At 32.3% G+C, this 13,740-nt stretch overlaps 4 protein-coding genes across 7 annotated transcripts; 1 reads left to right on the forward strand and 3 right to left on the reverse strand.

Annotated features, from left to right (window-relative positions):
* The first annotated feature begins 183 nt into the window (after positions 1-183).
* On the forward strand, positions 184-4,941 carry Atf6 (bZIP_ATF6 domain-containing protein ATf6). Its single transcript, XM_071711529.1, has 9 exons — positions 184-347; positions 464-656; positions 1,427-1,615; positions 1,682-1,857; positions 1,943-2,162; positions 2,492-3,045; positions 3,150-3,319; positions 3,632-4,248; positions 4,336-4,941. The coding sequence occupies exons 2-9, from the start codon at positions 572-574 to the stop codon at positions 4,590-4,592; spliced, it is 2,268 nt and encodes a 755-aa protein (XP_071567630.1). The 5' UTR covers positions 184-347; positions 464-571; the 3' UTR covers positions 4,593-4,941.
* Positions 4,942-5,176: 235 nt separating this feature from the next.
* On the reverse strand, positions 5,177-6,586 carry LOC139775507 (sulfiredoxin-1-like). Of its 2 annotated transcripts, none has more exons than XM_071711533.1 (3): positions 6,473-6,586; positions 5,836-6,140; positions 5,177-5,656 (listed from the first exon to the last, which is right to left on the reverse strand). In XM_071711533.1, exons 2-3 carry the CDS (start codon positions 6,044-6,046, stop codon positions 5,508-5,510), a joined length of 360 nt encoding a protein of 119 aa, XP_071567634.1. In that variant the 5' UTR covers positions 6,047-6,140; positions 6,473-6,586; the 3' UTR covers positions 5,177-5,507. The 2 variants fall into 2 exon arrangements, with proteins under 2 accessions (XP_071567634.1, XP_071567635.1); XM_071711534.1 differs by lacking the exon at positions 6,473-6,586 and adding an exon at positions 6,216-6,409.
* A 175-nt stretch (positions 6,587-6,761) lies between these two features.
* On the reverse strand, positions 6,762-10,689 carry LOC139775505 (uncharacterized). Its single transcript, XM_071711532.1, has 4 exons — positions 9,216-10,689; positions 8,809-9,148; positions 7,650-7,954; positions 6,762-7,547 (listed from the first exon to the last, which is right to left on the reverse strand). Exons 2-4 carry the CDS (start codon positions 8,915-8,917, stop codon positions 7,287-7,289), a joined length of 675 nt encoding a protein of 224 aa, XP_071567633.1. The 5' UTR covers positions 8,918-9,148; positions 9,216-10,689; the 3' UTR covers positions 6,762-7,286.
* A 135-nt stretch (positions 10,690-10,824) lies between these two features.
* Positions 10,825-13,461, reverse strand: Tfam (mitochondrial transcription factor A). Of its 3 annotated transcripts, XM_071711531.1 has the most exons (6): positions 13,181-13,460; positions 12,411-12,780; positions 12,227-12,325; positions 11,896-12,034; positions 11,352-11,578; positions 10,825-10,993 (listed from the first exon to the last, which is right to left on the reverse strand). In XM_071711531.1, exons 1-6 carry the CDS (start codon positions 13,255-13,257, stop codon positions 10,982-10,984), a joined length of 924 nt encoding a protein of 307 aa, XP_071567632.1. In that variant the 5' UTR covers positions 13,258-13,460; the 3' UTR covers positions 10,825-10,981. The 3 variants fall into 3 exon arrangements, 2 of the variants coding, with proteins under 2 accessions (XP_071567632.1, XP_071567631.1); XM_071711530.1 differs by lacking the exon at positions 10,825-10,993 and having other exon boundaries at positions 11,149-11,578; positions 13,181-13,461; XR_011718840.1 differs by lacking the exon at positions 10,825-10,993 and having other exon boundaries at positions 11,439-11,578; positions 11,674-12,034; positions 13,181-13,459.
* Positions 13,462-13,740: the final 279 nt, after the last annotated feature.

Consider the following 13,740-nt stretch of genomic DNA (forward strand, 5'->3'; position numbering starts at 1 on the left):
TGTGCATCCCCATGAAGAAAGAAATAGCGGAACGGAATTAAAACAGAATTCCTTTGATTGGCTAATATCCCATCTCTTGAGAGCCCCCATCTGGAGATTAGCCAATCAGAGTAATTCCGTTCCGTTATATCTCTCTCCATGGGGATGCAGCCTAAAGCTGTCAAGTGTCAAGGTAGTCACGTGACAGGAGTGATGGCCAACGTGGTGGGCAATGGGCATTTTCTCAGGAAACTGTCAGAATCTTGACGCTTATGACGCTGTCAACTTTTACGTCGAATGCTACGCTTATCACTTGAGATATAAATATACTTGTATCTCGGTGACGCCTATAGCCACTAATCGCAACGGTAAAATGTCACCACGAATATAAACATACGTTTAATGTGTATAATATATTTATGTTTTGTACGGTATACATGTTTACATTTTTTTTTCCGGTCCGTATACAATGAAATTCGCATAGCTCTCGATATATTATTAATTCGAGGTTAAATTTTTTCACCGTGAGTGTGTTCCAATATATAAAAAAGTCCGAGTTTACCATCGAGACACGCTTCGTTGGGCGGAAACAATGCCGAGCATCGAGTTTGGACAACGGAGCAGCGGCGGCATCGCGGCGTCGGAGGCACAGATGTTTTCAGAATTCGAATTTTTAGGTTAAGTATTGTATAGTATTTTTAGATTAAATGTTATTATATATTGATTATCTATGTGCAAAACGTTCAAGTATGTAATGTCATAATTTCACGCAATGTTTTGCACATAGATAACGGGATCTCTCTTGTTTACTTTTGTATATTGTCATCTCGCAATCTATTAACTCTTCGTAGTCCCACATGGGTCCATTGGACCCACACTCATTTGGATCTAAATATCAGCTAAATGCCTAGCTTAAAATGGGGCTTGGTCCACCATCTACAAGAGTTTGAAGTATCCTCTATAGGTAGAGACTGTTAATCATGTACTCGTTCACGATTTTTTTTTTCAACATGTTGCCATTTGATTTCTCACAAAACCACAGTTGTTTTATATTCTAGAATGTTCAAGGTATGTTCCAGAATTATTTGAACCCGATCGGACCGATACCATTAAAATGGCAACCATTCAAAATCGACTGGGTCTATATGACCCAGTATGACTAACACGGGATTCTAGAGAAGTGTGACTACGAAGGATTAATGCGCATTTTCCAACAAGGGACACAGATGACACAGTGTAACACAGTGAATCAATCCATCCTTGTTGTTTGCAAATGTTAAACAAGAATGAAGTGATTCACTGTCATCCGTGTCGCTTGCTGGAAAACGCCCATTATAACATTACAACATACAAGGAGTAAAATAAAATAAAATAGAATATCTGAGCTCGCATTGTTATGCAACAATTAGCCAGTAATTATCAATTTATCAGAATGTTCCTTTTGCAGAAGGAAGCAGTCAGTTTATTTCTGATGACCTTTTTCAATCATGGAGTTCCGAATTAGGGATACCTATCGTGCCAGAGGAAGATACAATCTTGGATTACGATAAAGATACGAATGAAGGGGTGAATAACATATTCGACTTATGGACCCCCTTTAAACAGCTCGACTTTGTTGGTGCACAAAGTAACTCAGGTACGTGTCAAAGTAACCAGCTTTTAAAACTTAATCAATTCTTTACCAACTGGATATTTTTTATAGGATTGGAAGAAATAGAGATACTAAATAAAATTAAGTTTGAACCTGAAAGCCCAAGTGCACTATTCCCATTATCGCCCAGTAGCCTCAATCATTCAGAATCTAGTGATTCAGATAGACAAGTGAGATGTTCGATGCAAGAATTGTCAAACTGTGAGATGCAAAATGTAAAAACAGAGGTATATGCTGCAGCATGTGTGTAGTTTCGACGAAAGATACAAAAGTCTGAACCATACTTAATAACTGAATTTTTTTTTCTTTCAGTTTACTTTAGAGACGCCGTTAATTTCTTCTCCGCAATGCGTATCTCCATTATCGCAATCATCTCAATCGTCTTCAGGTACATCAAGTGTAATGCAACAAGTTAAATTCATACCTGTTAACGAGGAAGACATAGAGCCTACAAAGTACATTCTCACAAAAGCGGATTCTGCGAAACGCGCTCATGTCCAACCCATAAATATTGCACAACATATAAAATATGGTAAAGATAGATTACTTTTTTATGTAAATATAAAACGATTCTCTAGTAACATGTTATTATCAAAAAATTTGTACTATCTTGGAAATTACTTAATTCAAGTACATAACTTACTATTAAATATCAGAATTATTGAAAGATTAACTCAGGTATGTTTCTTTTTATCTTAAAGAAACAGTTTTTATCATTATGAACAATTGATTATTTTCAATGTCATCAGTGAAGCTTGTAGTACTCAACGTATTTCATACTTATTGTTTTCAATAAACATAACTAGAGAATCATCTTTTATATGCATATATGTGAAGTATTCATATTTTTAATATCTACAGAAGAGCCTCAAAATACTATTTTCCTTCAAGACATCGCCACATTCGCACAGAATGCAAATTCACAGCACGTATTGTATCCCTCAAAACTTCGGATATTACCGAATAAACAAAAAAATTCATTGAATATCAGCACAAATGATAAAAAAACGAAAACCGCATCCTTTACATTACCGCAAAACGTAAAAATAATCAATACTGTATCAAACATTTGCCCAACAAATACTACCGAGTCAATAGACGCTTCTACTATTTTAAACAATGGATCTGTGAAATGTAACGACATTGTTGCAAACAAAACCATGAGTTATACGCCATTTCAAGTAATGCGGAATAGAATAAACTCCAATTCATTAATTGTACAGAATGAAGCAATTGATCTCATGAATTCGCCAAAAAATAATCAGGAATATAAATTGAAGGCATTAAAAAGACAACAAAGAATGATAAAAAATAGAGAATCTGCTTGCCTCTCACGAAAGAAGAAAAAAGAATATGTATCTTCTTTGGAGAAACAAATATCTGAGTTGAAAGAAGAGAATAAACAACTAAAATCGGTAAACAATCTATGTTTTATGCATGTGTAGATATATACATTACATTTTTATAAATTTGTAATAAAAAGTATAAATTATTTTTCAATAATATTACATTTTTTTAGGAAAATGCCGCCTTAAAACAGAGACTATCAAAAATGGAAAACAATATAATAGATAATAATAACGTACATAAAAATTTAAGTTTTAAGCCTTTGAAAAAGAAAGCAAAGGGAGGCATGTATCTTTGTCTTGGTATAATTTTTCTGATATCTTTCAACATTAATGGTTTTAAGTAAGTACTACAATGCAATCTTTTTGAAGAAATAGGTTTAGAGAGAGCTTAATTCAATTTTAACATTAACGTAATTGTTTTATATTTTTACAATATCTCTATACAATAAAATCTGAATATATTAGATATCTATTATTTTTCATGACACATAAATAAAAGAAGAAAAGTTTTTTCTTAAAATTTGAAATATTCTTTAAAGTCAATAGAAATAATTTGAGATTTTTTTGAGTTAAGCAAATTATTGTATATTTTACACAGATTATATTTTACACATGACACATAAAAATAAAACATCTTTTATTTCTGTTTAAGGGAACCGCTTTCACAAAATGTACATTTTAAAACTGAATCTGACAGTTTATCGATACCTATAGCAGAGGATAAACATAATAGAAGATTGTTCTGGTCGGTTGATGATAACAATATGGAAGATCAAATTGAAGAAACTTTTAATAAAAGTGTACCGATACACCACCAACCAATATGTCCGATGTATATTAATCAGAGTGAGTCGATACGTTTAGATAGCGAGTTGAGACGCTGGATCGTTGGTGAATCTGATCGAGATAATCAGACTGCTCCAAGGAAAACGAAGTTACAAACAGATTCGTTAAATGTGTCGTTGTCAAGGTCGCCACTGGTAGAAAAAGCAAGAAGAAAAGTGTATTTATCACGAGATAGGAAAATAAAAACTATGCACAAAATGATCGATATTCCTACCGTTGCTCAATATCCAGATAATAACGCGATTGAAATCTTTTCTCCGATATTGAGTGAACATGCGTCTTTATTTGAAGCTTTAGGAAGAAAAGACGATACATTTTATGTTGTCTGGTTTAGTGGCGAACATTTATTATTGCCGGCTTCCCGGAAAAATAACACAGCTAGACCTAAAATGTCTTTAGTTCTACCCACTGTGTCTATAAATGGTAAAGTAATGTTAATTTTATATGAATATACATACGACAATACGTAGCAACAATACACAGTATTACAATAACGTCTTTCTCTTTCAGGTACATTTTCGACGCCACCTAATCATATAACAATGATGCAAATTGATTGTGAAGTAACCAATACACAACTGCTACATTTACAACAGTCCATCATACCTGTCCATTTGCGAAACAGTAAACCTACAAGTCAATCAAATCAATCTAATTCTGTTGAGGATATAGACAATCCATCCACAGATAATACCACTAGAAATTATAAACCGTACTTTTTGAAAGAAACAAATCGAAAACAACGATATAGAAAGCACTTGCAATGATTATAAAGATTATAAAGGTAAAGAAATTTTGTTAGAAATTTTGAGGTTTTATGTAGATAATAAAAATACTTAAGCATATAAGTATGTTCCTAGTCCTAATGCGAAAAATATGAAAGATATTAATAATATACATTATAACGATAATATATCGTACTTGTTTATGCAATAATGCAATTATATTGTAATTATTATACTGTAGTTACACAATAATATATAATTATACTTCGAATCATAATGTATTTGCACCATTCTCTTCACGATTAACTTTTTCAAACTTTTCTCACTTATCGTTTTTAGAAGAAATGTTATGAAATTTATCGAGAAAAATATAAATATATTATTGTTTTTACATACTTATTATTTTATACGTCCCCCATTATGAGATAGGCTCCTAATATGCGACAGCGAAGTTTCTGCTAATGGGTTCTATCTATTTGTTCCATCATGAACTTATTGCCCTTAGAGTAAAACCTATTTAGTAGAAAATTCATTATTCGATCGTGCGTGCACTCGCCTCCTACAGTTTTCAATTCTGCACATAAACTTTCGGCAATTATAATAATAGCAAATTAATAACAAGTATAGTTTGCATAAAAATGGTTTTATTCCAAGTTAATTTGATCACCTAGCTTTCCAATCTTCATTACAAAAAATTATATTATTTGTAGAAATATATTTGACGCTGTAAATATAGCTTTTTTCTCAAATAATATGCGCAGCAATGTTACTATAAAATAAACTTAACTTTATTATTGCACATTAATTATTATTTTTCTTCAAATTATATTATGCAATGTGTATAATATAATAGTACGTAGTGAAAATATATATATTAAACATTTTTGCATGCTGTTCATATAGCAATGCAATTTAAGTCACATGCGCGCAGTTCATCTATAAATAATGTGTTTAGAATCACTTCAAGTCTGGAGTAGAATTTCCCAGATAACATCGTAAATCCGTCAAGGTTGACTGAATTATTTTGGCTTTAATGGACATTTTACCTAATCGTTGATGGGCGGTATAACGATGACAGCCACCAAAAGAGTAATAATAGTCGCCACCTAAAACACAATATGATAATTTTAATCGTCTCTCCTAGATCTACATGCTTCGCAATAGTCTAATCTCGTTTGTTTAAAAGTTTCAAGATTAGTTTCACGATAAACAATAATTCATAAATTCAATAAGAATTATAAGAACTATATACATTTCGCGCATAACTACTTTGACAACTTCCCACCTTCGGTCCCTTTAATCCACAATACGTCGATGGGCGGTACCGTGTGCTCAGTCTCGACGTTTTTCAACGCGCCCATCAAACTTTCGACCTTTTCCTCGTTCACCGCGGGGGGGAAAGGTCTGATAATTACGTCCATCGGAATGTCGTGCACCTCTGCGCGAGGACTCGAATGAATCGAGCTGGCTACTTGACACATACTCCTTCGTATCATTTTATATTATTTGACGCTTAGACGATCTCGCGATGATCTCACGTGGTCACGTGTGCATTGATGATTGTGCAAATAAACGATCAATCTACGGGGACTTCATAAAATCATATTATTAACTTGCGCTCTCGAGGAAAAAAACGGATTTATACTGAGCGATCGATTTTACTACCGCATCAGAAATTGAGGATGTTATATAACGAACAGGTTGAAAACACCTCAACTTCCGCACCAACCGGTGGGAAAGCAACAAAAAAAGAAATCAGAAATTAGGCCTGTTCTGTTTAGCTGAAACTTGTTGCACAGTTCATATTTTCTCTTTTTTTCTCCAACGTGAAAAGAAAGAGAGGAAAGGTGAATCGTGCAAGACGTTCAGCTAAACTGAACAGGCCTATTTACATCATATGTATATATACATACTATACATACACATGCACCGTGCACCGATAAGATACCTCCAGGTACCTCGGTGCTATGCTATCGAATGTCTCTTCTCGGTAGTAATCTCGGTTACAAATCAATACTATCAATATATAGATACGGTTGTATCTCGCGCCAACTTTCAAAAATAAAGAAGAAGTATACCCAAAAGAAATTATTTTGAAGAAATTTCAAACTAAATTAGAAAGCTATCATATACGTTTGTATATAATATCTTGCTTATTGTATTTTTTATTTATAGATTAGGATTATATAAGATTGTAATAAGATTGTAAAATTAGGTTTATCTCAGTTTTTTACTCATCTTTTTTTGTATTTACATATATATTTTCATAAAATAGAGAGAGAATATTGATTACATAATAATCCTTAATCAGTTGCACTTTGTGTTTACATGATCCCATCAAAGCGCTTAAAAATAAAGATAACTCTAGTAACCGTAGAAAAGAACAAGAAGAGATCTTAAAAACGTTGCGAATTTACAGCATCGACATAAATATGAGTTACAAAGAGTAATTACATTTATGTACAAAATCTATTTTAAAATTATATTTATTATAATTACATGTATTCTAGAGGAAAATTAATGTGTTTTTATACGATACTTGTACATGCTTATTCAGTCACGACATAATGAAGATGCAAAAAAATCTGATACAACTGTATGTTTTTAAATAATGCAATTTATAGAAATTTATATTCTTTTAAGAACTCTTGTCTTTTTAATATTGTACAAAATTTCCAACAATAAATAATTCCACTTTATTTCTGCTCACTCAATTATCAAACATAAATTATGCATTTATTGGTACTGTAGCATCGTGAGAGAGCAATAATGAATAATGACATAGCGCATCAATACAAAACTAAACATATATAAACCGAAATCATTGAGCACTATGGTAAATAACGTGAGTGATACTTTAAATATATAAATTAATCTAGGTTTGACATTGCACAATATCAAAGCAGCAACTAATAGATTGCCGTCTTGTGCCTCGTATAATGTCGTACAGCTGTACAGACGTCCTACCATCAGTAACAAATAAGGTATAATAACTGTCTGTAAGTATTAACAATACATGTAATAAGTTATTGACATGGATATCACAATGAAATATAAAGTAAGATTATATATATATATATATACACAATATATGCATACCTTCCCAAATAAATTGTCATATTTCAGCACTAGAAAAATATTGACGATCCCAGCTAGCAGGACAAGATTGATACGATTGAGTAATAATGTATATAATATAAATTTCGACTTAGATATTTGTCGTGATGAATGTATATTTTTATCTCTGGTATCATTTGAAAAGCCTTCATGTTCGTCGTCGAATCTTGTACAATCTTGCGGTTTCGTATTGCCACTGATATTGGATATAAGACCGTTTCTGATATTGTCCTCCTCAAAATTCGATTCCGCTTTAAGACTGTCCCTTTCCACTCGTGGATCGTTATCTGCAAAACATTCTTAAACTGCATCTGTGCAAGTATCAAATATCTACATACATTAGAAAGATATATAGTGAGGATAAATATTGTTCGTACAAAATATTTGAAGAAACCGCAACAAGAATAGATAAAAAAAAGTTTTCTTTCTATGCTATAACATGTTGCTCTAAAATGTTGTCCACGTTATACCGGGATAGGGTGTTTTATTAACATTTAAGCTTAGAATGCTCATTGTCAAGGATTGAAACCAATGTAATTTTGGTGGGCCTAGATTAATCTAAAATTAAATTCAGCAAAATAGTAATGGTTTGAATTCCTGGTTAATACATCAATGTTTTCTTTTTAGTTGCTATACGACGTAAGCATATGGCATCTTGTAACAGCTATTCCGAATTACGTTTGTTTCTTTCTACAACTTGACAAAATAATCCACATTGAGAAGACAGAAGGACAGATATGTAGATTAAAATAGGATGCGGTATGTACAATGGTTGGCAGAATGCTGTCAGAAACATAGTAAAGTTTATTAACAAAATAATGACGGCAGATTGATAACGGAAATCAAGCAGACTTTGATGTACCTGCTACATATACTTAATGTAGGGTCTGTTTTCTATTGCTGAACGGGGGACTGCACTAGTTCGGCAATAGAAAACAGACTCTTTGATCTTTTTCACTCCACATTGGAAAGAAGAAAATAAACTCTGAACTAGTGCAGCCAGGGTGTGTTTATCAAGATCTTTTGCGTTTAAAGTACCATTAGATTTTCGCAAAACTTGAATTGTGTATTTACTCCCGTGCGCCTCGTATTAAATCTGATTTCAAACACGTTCTTGCTTCGACGTGTTGGTTATATTTACCCTTGATTTCGCCCGGACTGATTCTCCCTGTAATTTTGCGTAGACGACTTTCTGAGTTTTCTAATATCCGTCGCCTCCTCGCTTCCCTCCTGGCTTCGGTCTCGGCCATCGTCGTGTTTAACAATTAAATTGAGTAGGTAGTTTAAATACGCGTCGACAGCTAATACGCGAGTCCACGGGGTCCACATGAGCTTTTTGCAACATATACCACATATGCCAAACTGCGCATCAATCGAGGAGGTTAGCGAAGCAAGGCATTTGTTCACGATACGAATGACGTGGAAGAAAACATGGTTTTGCCGTTCTTCTTTTTCTCCTTCTTCTTGATAGTAGATCTATTCTGTCAATATCAGATATTTGCAAGATCAAAAGATGATTTGAGGTTAGGTTGAATTGACTATATTCACCTTATCACAGCCTATCAGCGTTTTTACTTGAGCGATTTGAACAAGATGAATTCTCATGACCAAAGTTTCATTTGAAAATGTGTATTCCAGTGATTTCGAGTAGAGATTTTGCTCGAGACTTGTGTAGATTTGTCGTGGAATGCTTGCACAGCATTATTTAACGTTTTTCTAAAATATATTTCTAATTAACAACGGGCAATATCATGTATATTTAATTTCATTTAACACATGCTTATATATACATATCGCTGTATGCATCATCTTCATCTACGTACGGTTTAAAAATATGAAGCATTCAAGCACAGAACTAAAAATTAGACAATATGTATCAGAACTTGGATCTAACTCAAATTAATTTAATCGGCGCTCTGCATCGTTCTATTAATTATTTGGATAGAATGGCATTAATTTTTTTGTCATCTATTGAAACGAAGAAAAACTTAATTAGGGACAATAATTAATGAATGGAACAGAAATTTTGCCGCAAGGAATTCCGTCGGTTGGATTGATTTCTGATTAAGTTAATTGAAGTTTGATCAAAGTCATTTTTATATTAAACTAGAGAAAAAAATAGATATTTTTTTTGTCTTTGTGTTGCACAAAATAAATGCAACGCATTTGACTTGATACCGCTCAATTTCAAATGTGAAGCATATGTGACACTGTACTCAATACAATCGAATCTCCCTATTCTTATCTTGGATCAAACAATTTCTCTATCCTTAATCTTATCTTCTGTCTTTAATTCGCTTGTCATTCTACGCGCGGTCATGTAATCGAGCAACAGACGTGAAATAGAAGCAACGCAGGGAATAGTGTTAAGGATACGAAAATTCAGATTGTGAAGAATATAGAGAGGAGATAAGAACAAATGTTTAAAACGGGACAGTTCACTGTAGTCAATTTGATTGATCACGTTTGTTTTCTGGACGCTCTCTCTTTTCAAATGAACTGCACCTATATTCTGTCTATCAAACGCAATAAGCACATGTGTAGAACCAAAAGAAATTACAAAATAAAAATAAGAAGCTAGAAATAAGAAGTTAATTTCAATATATGAAGAACGCTTCTCAGTTCACAAAAAAAAAAAGAAATAAAGAATTGAGCTATAGTACAGTTTTTCCACATGTTGAATCTTTTATTCCATACATTTATATCCCTTCTTAAAATAGAGAAATTCGACTATTGATGTTGTAGATGTGAGAGCGCCGTGATATTTTGATTTCATGCTTTTCGAATATAAGTGGAGATCTCGAGGAAGAAACTCCGAAATAGGTTTGTTCAATTCCGAGTCAAAATTAGGAAAGTCGAATGTAAACTATGTAACATGGATATGGACGGTGATAAGGATGATATTGATATTATCTAAACTGAAAAAATATTGTGATTATATATGTAGAAAAGTATATTATGGTTTTTAGTTACTATATGGATTGTAAACATATTTATAATTCACAAACATATTATAAAATTGTACATACGCATATGAAAAAGAAATAGTAAGATGAAAAATAACTCATGTTATTTCAAGATAAATTTCACAATCCTTAATGATGTAAATATAATGAACATACAAATTGTACATACGCATTTGAAAAAGAAGAAATAGTAAGATGAAAAATAACTCATATTATTTCAAGATAAATTTCACAATCATTAATGATGTAAATATAATGAACATACAATATACATATATAAAATGTTGACAGTATAAACCATCATATGCATCTGCTGCTGCCATCATCATAATAGTCACCTCATTTGGGTTAGTATAATTTCTATAAAAAGCAAGAGGAAAGATAAGCTCGTTAGTATATGCACCTAAAAAATGAAACTTAAAGTATTGATATTTGATATTAATTTCTATATATTATGTGCAAAGGATTTATTAAAACTATTTAACATAATAATCAAGGAATATTTTACACAGAAATGACGGTTACATAAATTTATTACGGAAATAAAATATATTATATTGTACGTTACAAAGTGTGCATAATGTATAAAAATAAAATACAAGTTAGGTATCTAATAGGTTTCGGTATACAGGAACGGTGCTTACTTATACATAAGATCAAAAACGCAAAATATTGATATCAGAATACCAACCATGCCAATAAATATGTAGTCTCTTACCGTCTTCCAGTTTTCAAAAATCTCTTTTAGAACTGTCAAAACTCTTTTCCACGTAGAGACAAAATATGTATATATCTGTGTACGTATATGTGTATCATGAGGTTGTATAGTTGTCTTTTTAACATCGTTTATTGATGTATCCATTGCCGTATTCCGTTTCATCGCAGTTTGTAAACCATGTTTGCTAATGTAAAGTTCCAAGCCCTCTGCAGACCCGTGTCGTTGATCTAAATCGAACGTAAATGTTTTATTATTTAACAGCATAACTATAATTTAACTACATAAATATAATCTTTTCTAGTTAATGCAATCTTCTTATTACCAATGTTAGTATCGGGATCATTTCCAAATGTACACTGTGCGGTATCAGTGCCCCAACCTATTTTAATATTCTCTTTGTTTTTTATTCTAATATTGGAGAAATGTGCAGCAATGGACTCAGCGATGGGCATACTACATTGGTTGGGGCACTCCGAATCCTATTTTTCACGTTTACGAGTCTCGAGTTCACGTTTAACATTGGATTTTACAAAATTATAATGACCTGCTTTAATCATATCTTCCTCCCATTTTTTCCTCTCAATCTTATATCTTTCTAATAAATCTTTTGCTTCTGCGTTATACTTATTTTTATCTTCCGTCGTCATATTTCTCCATTCTTCAGTCACATTATTTATCCAATCCTAGAAATATGTAGAAAGAAGTTATTTAAAACATCCTTAATCCTTAAAAATAATCTCGAAAATTTTAGATACCCATCTTGTTATATGTGTAAAATTTTTATATGTGTAAAAAAATGTGCAAAAATAGAATAATATCTAAAAAAATTTATGTTAAAATAAGGCACAGACTTAAAAATCATGTAATTAACTTACTTTGTATAGTTCTTGTGGCTCTTTGGTAATCCTTTTATTTTGCAAGAATAACATAAAGGCAGATAATGGTCGTTTTGGTTTTCCAAGTTCTGTAAGTTTCTGCCAAAAAAATGAGAATATGTCGCATAATTTAGAAATATTTGTATATACGTATAAGTAATAAACATTATCTTAATATAAATACTTGTTTAACTTCGCCCTTGTTCAAAGCATATCCTTTCTTCAATAATTCTTGTACTATTTCCGTCTTCTGTTCATCGGTTAAAGAATTCTCATAATCCTTTAATTTCTGCTTGTACGCAGAACTTTGTTCAAAATATTGCTTCTGAAAGTCCTGCTTCTTCGTTGGGTCAATTTCCGCCCATTTCTCTGACGCCTTTTTCATGAGTTCTTTTGATTTACAATCGGGATACTCTTTTTGCAACTCATTTCTCACAGCGTTATAATATAACAGAAATACATTTGGAGGTTTTTTTGGTTTTGGTGGTAAGGAATCTTTTTCTATCCCGTGTTTCGATTCAGATGTAGTAAAATCTTGTGCAGAAGCAAATTCCCTGATAAAAAATTTTAGAATTTTATTTATTGTAATTTTCAAGATATCAAGTAGTCTTTTACATTGTATTTTATTTATATATAACTTGAAAATAGACCAAGTTGAAAAATATTACGCAAATGTGTTTTATCTGTTATCTTAATATCACATATTTTTCATGTATATTAATCTATCAAAATGTACTGTGGGGTCTTGACCTAACCACAAAAATTAAATTATCACATGGTAATCTCCATATAATTAAAAATCGCTACAACGATTTCCATGCTACCGGAAAAGTTTTGCTTGTTCTCATTTCATGAAATATTATAAATATACTGCCCCCGTAATTTATAAACATTTGAAAACTGTTATATAGATTTAGATTATCGACTATAGAAAAGAGAAATAATTTTCTTTACCTAATACAAAAGAAATTTAGCGGATTAAGCTGTTTCCTATTAAGAGGAAACAGTAACCTGCAGGTTGCCGTAATCATGATACACGTGATTTCGGTCAGACAATCAGGCAATCAGGCAATCTGAAACAACTTCGAACTACTCTTCCAGAGATACTTATTTCAATATTTCGCCAAGAAACGGATTAGAAGTGGTCAGAAGTGGTTACAACACGAGACCAAACGAAATTTAACGAGGTTAAGGTTTCCTCCTTAAATTCCGGTCTACAATAGGTGTTTTCCATAGATTGGAAATAGAAAGATAGAGCGCTGGGTCATGTTCCAAAACTCACTCTAGCTAAAATGCTATAGTGTACGTGACGTAAACTATAGATTTTAGTTACCCAGAGTGAGTTTTGGAACATGACCCTGGGGGTCGATTCTCTTGGGACGAGGTGAAAATTACAAAAGTGAGGAAATTCACTAGAGAATCTACAATTTTATTTGTCGAAATCTAGTAAATCTGTTCACTTTTGTAATTTTCACCTCGTCTCAAAATACAGAATCCTGGGGGTCGATTACGGT

The sequence above is a fragment of the Temnothorax nylanderi genome, unplaced genomic scaffold (genome assembly GCF_030848795.1).
Source record: "Temnothorax nylanderi isolate EJ_2023f unplaced genomic scaffold, tnyl_v1.0 TNYL_tig0099_pilon, whole genome shotgun sequence".
Classification (NCBI taxonomy): domain Eukaryota; kingdom Metazoa; phylum Arthropoda; class Insecta; order Hymenoptera; family Formicidae; genus Temnothorax; species Temnothorax nylanderi.

Coding starts and splice junctions, on each gene's coding strand:
- LOC139775505 (XM_071711532.1), bottom strand. CDS start 8,917: ATGGCCGAGACCGAAGCCAGGAGGGAAGCGAGGAGGCGACGGATATTA. Junction 7,955..8,808: donor CAGTCCGGGCGAAATCAAGG/GTAAATATAACC, acceptor AATGTTTTGCAG/ATAACGATCCACGAGTGGAA. Junction 7,548..7,649: donor ATGACAATTTATTTGGGAAG/GTATGCATATAT, acceptor TAATACTTACAG/ACAGTTATTATACCTTATTT.
- Atf6 (XM_071711529.1), top strand. CDS start 572: ATGCCGAGCATCGAGTTTGGACAACGGAGCAGCGGCGGCATCGCGGCG. Junction 1,858..1,942: donor TGCAAAATGTAAAAACAGAG/GTATATGCTGCA, acceptor TTTTTCTTTCAG/TTTACTTTAGAGACGCCGTT. Junction 3,046..3,149: donor AGAATAAACAACTAAAATCG/GTAAACAATCTA, acceptor ACATTTTTTTAG/GAAAATGCCGCCTTAAAACA.
- Tfam (XM_071711530.1), bottom strand. CDS start 13,257: ATGATTACGGCAACCTGCAGGTTACTGTTTCCTCTTAATAGGAAACAG. Junction 12,326..12,410: donor ACAAGGGCGAAGTTAAACAA/GTATTTATATTA, acceptor TTTTTTTGGCAG/AAACTTACAGAACTTGGAAA. Junction 12,035..12,226: donor AGCCACAAGAACTATACAAA/GTAAGTTAATTA, acceptor ACATATTTCTAG/GATTGGATAAATAATGTGAC.
- LOC139775507 (XM_071711533.1), bottom strand. CDS start 6,046: ATGATACGAAGGAGTATGTGTCAAGTAGCCAGCTCGATTCATTCGAGT. Junction 5,657..5,835: donor GTGGATTAAAGGGACCGAAG/GTGGGAAGTTGT, acceptor ATTGTGTTTTAG/GTGGCGACTATTATTACTCT.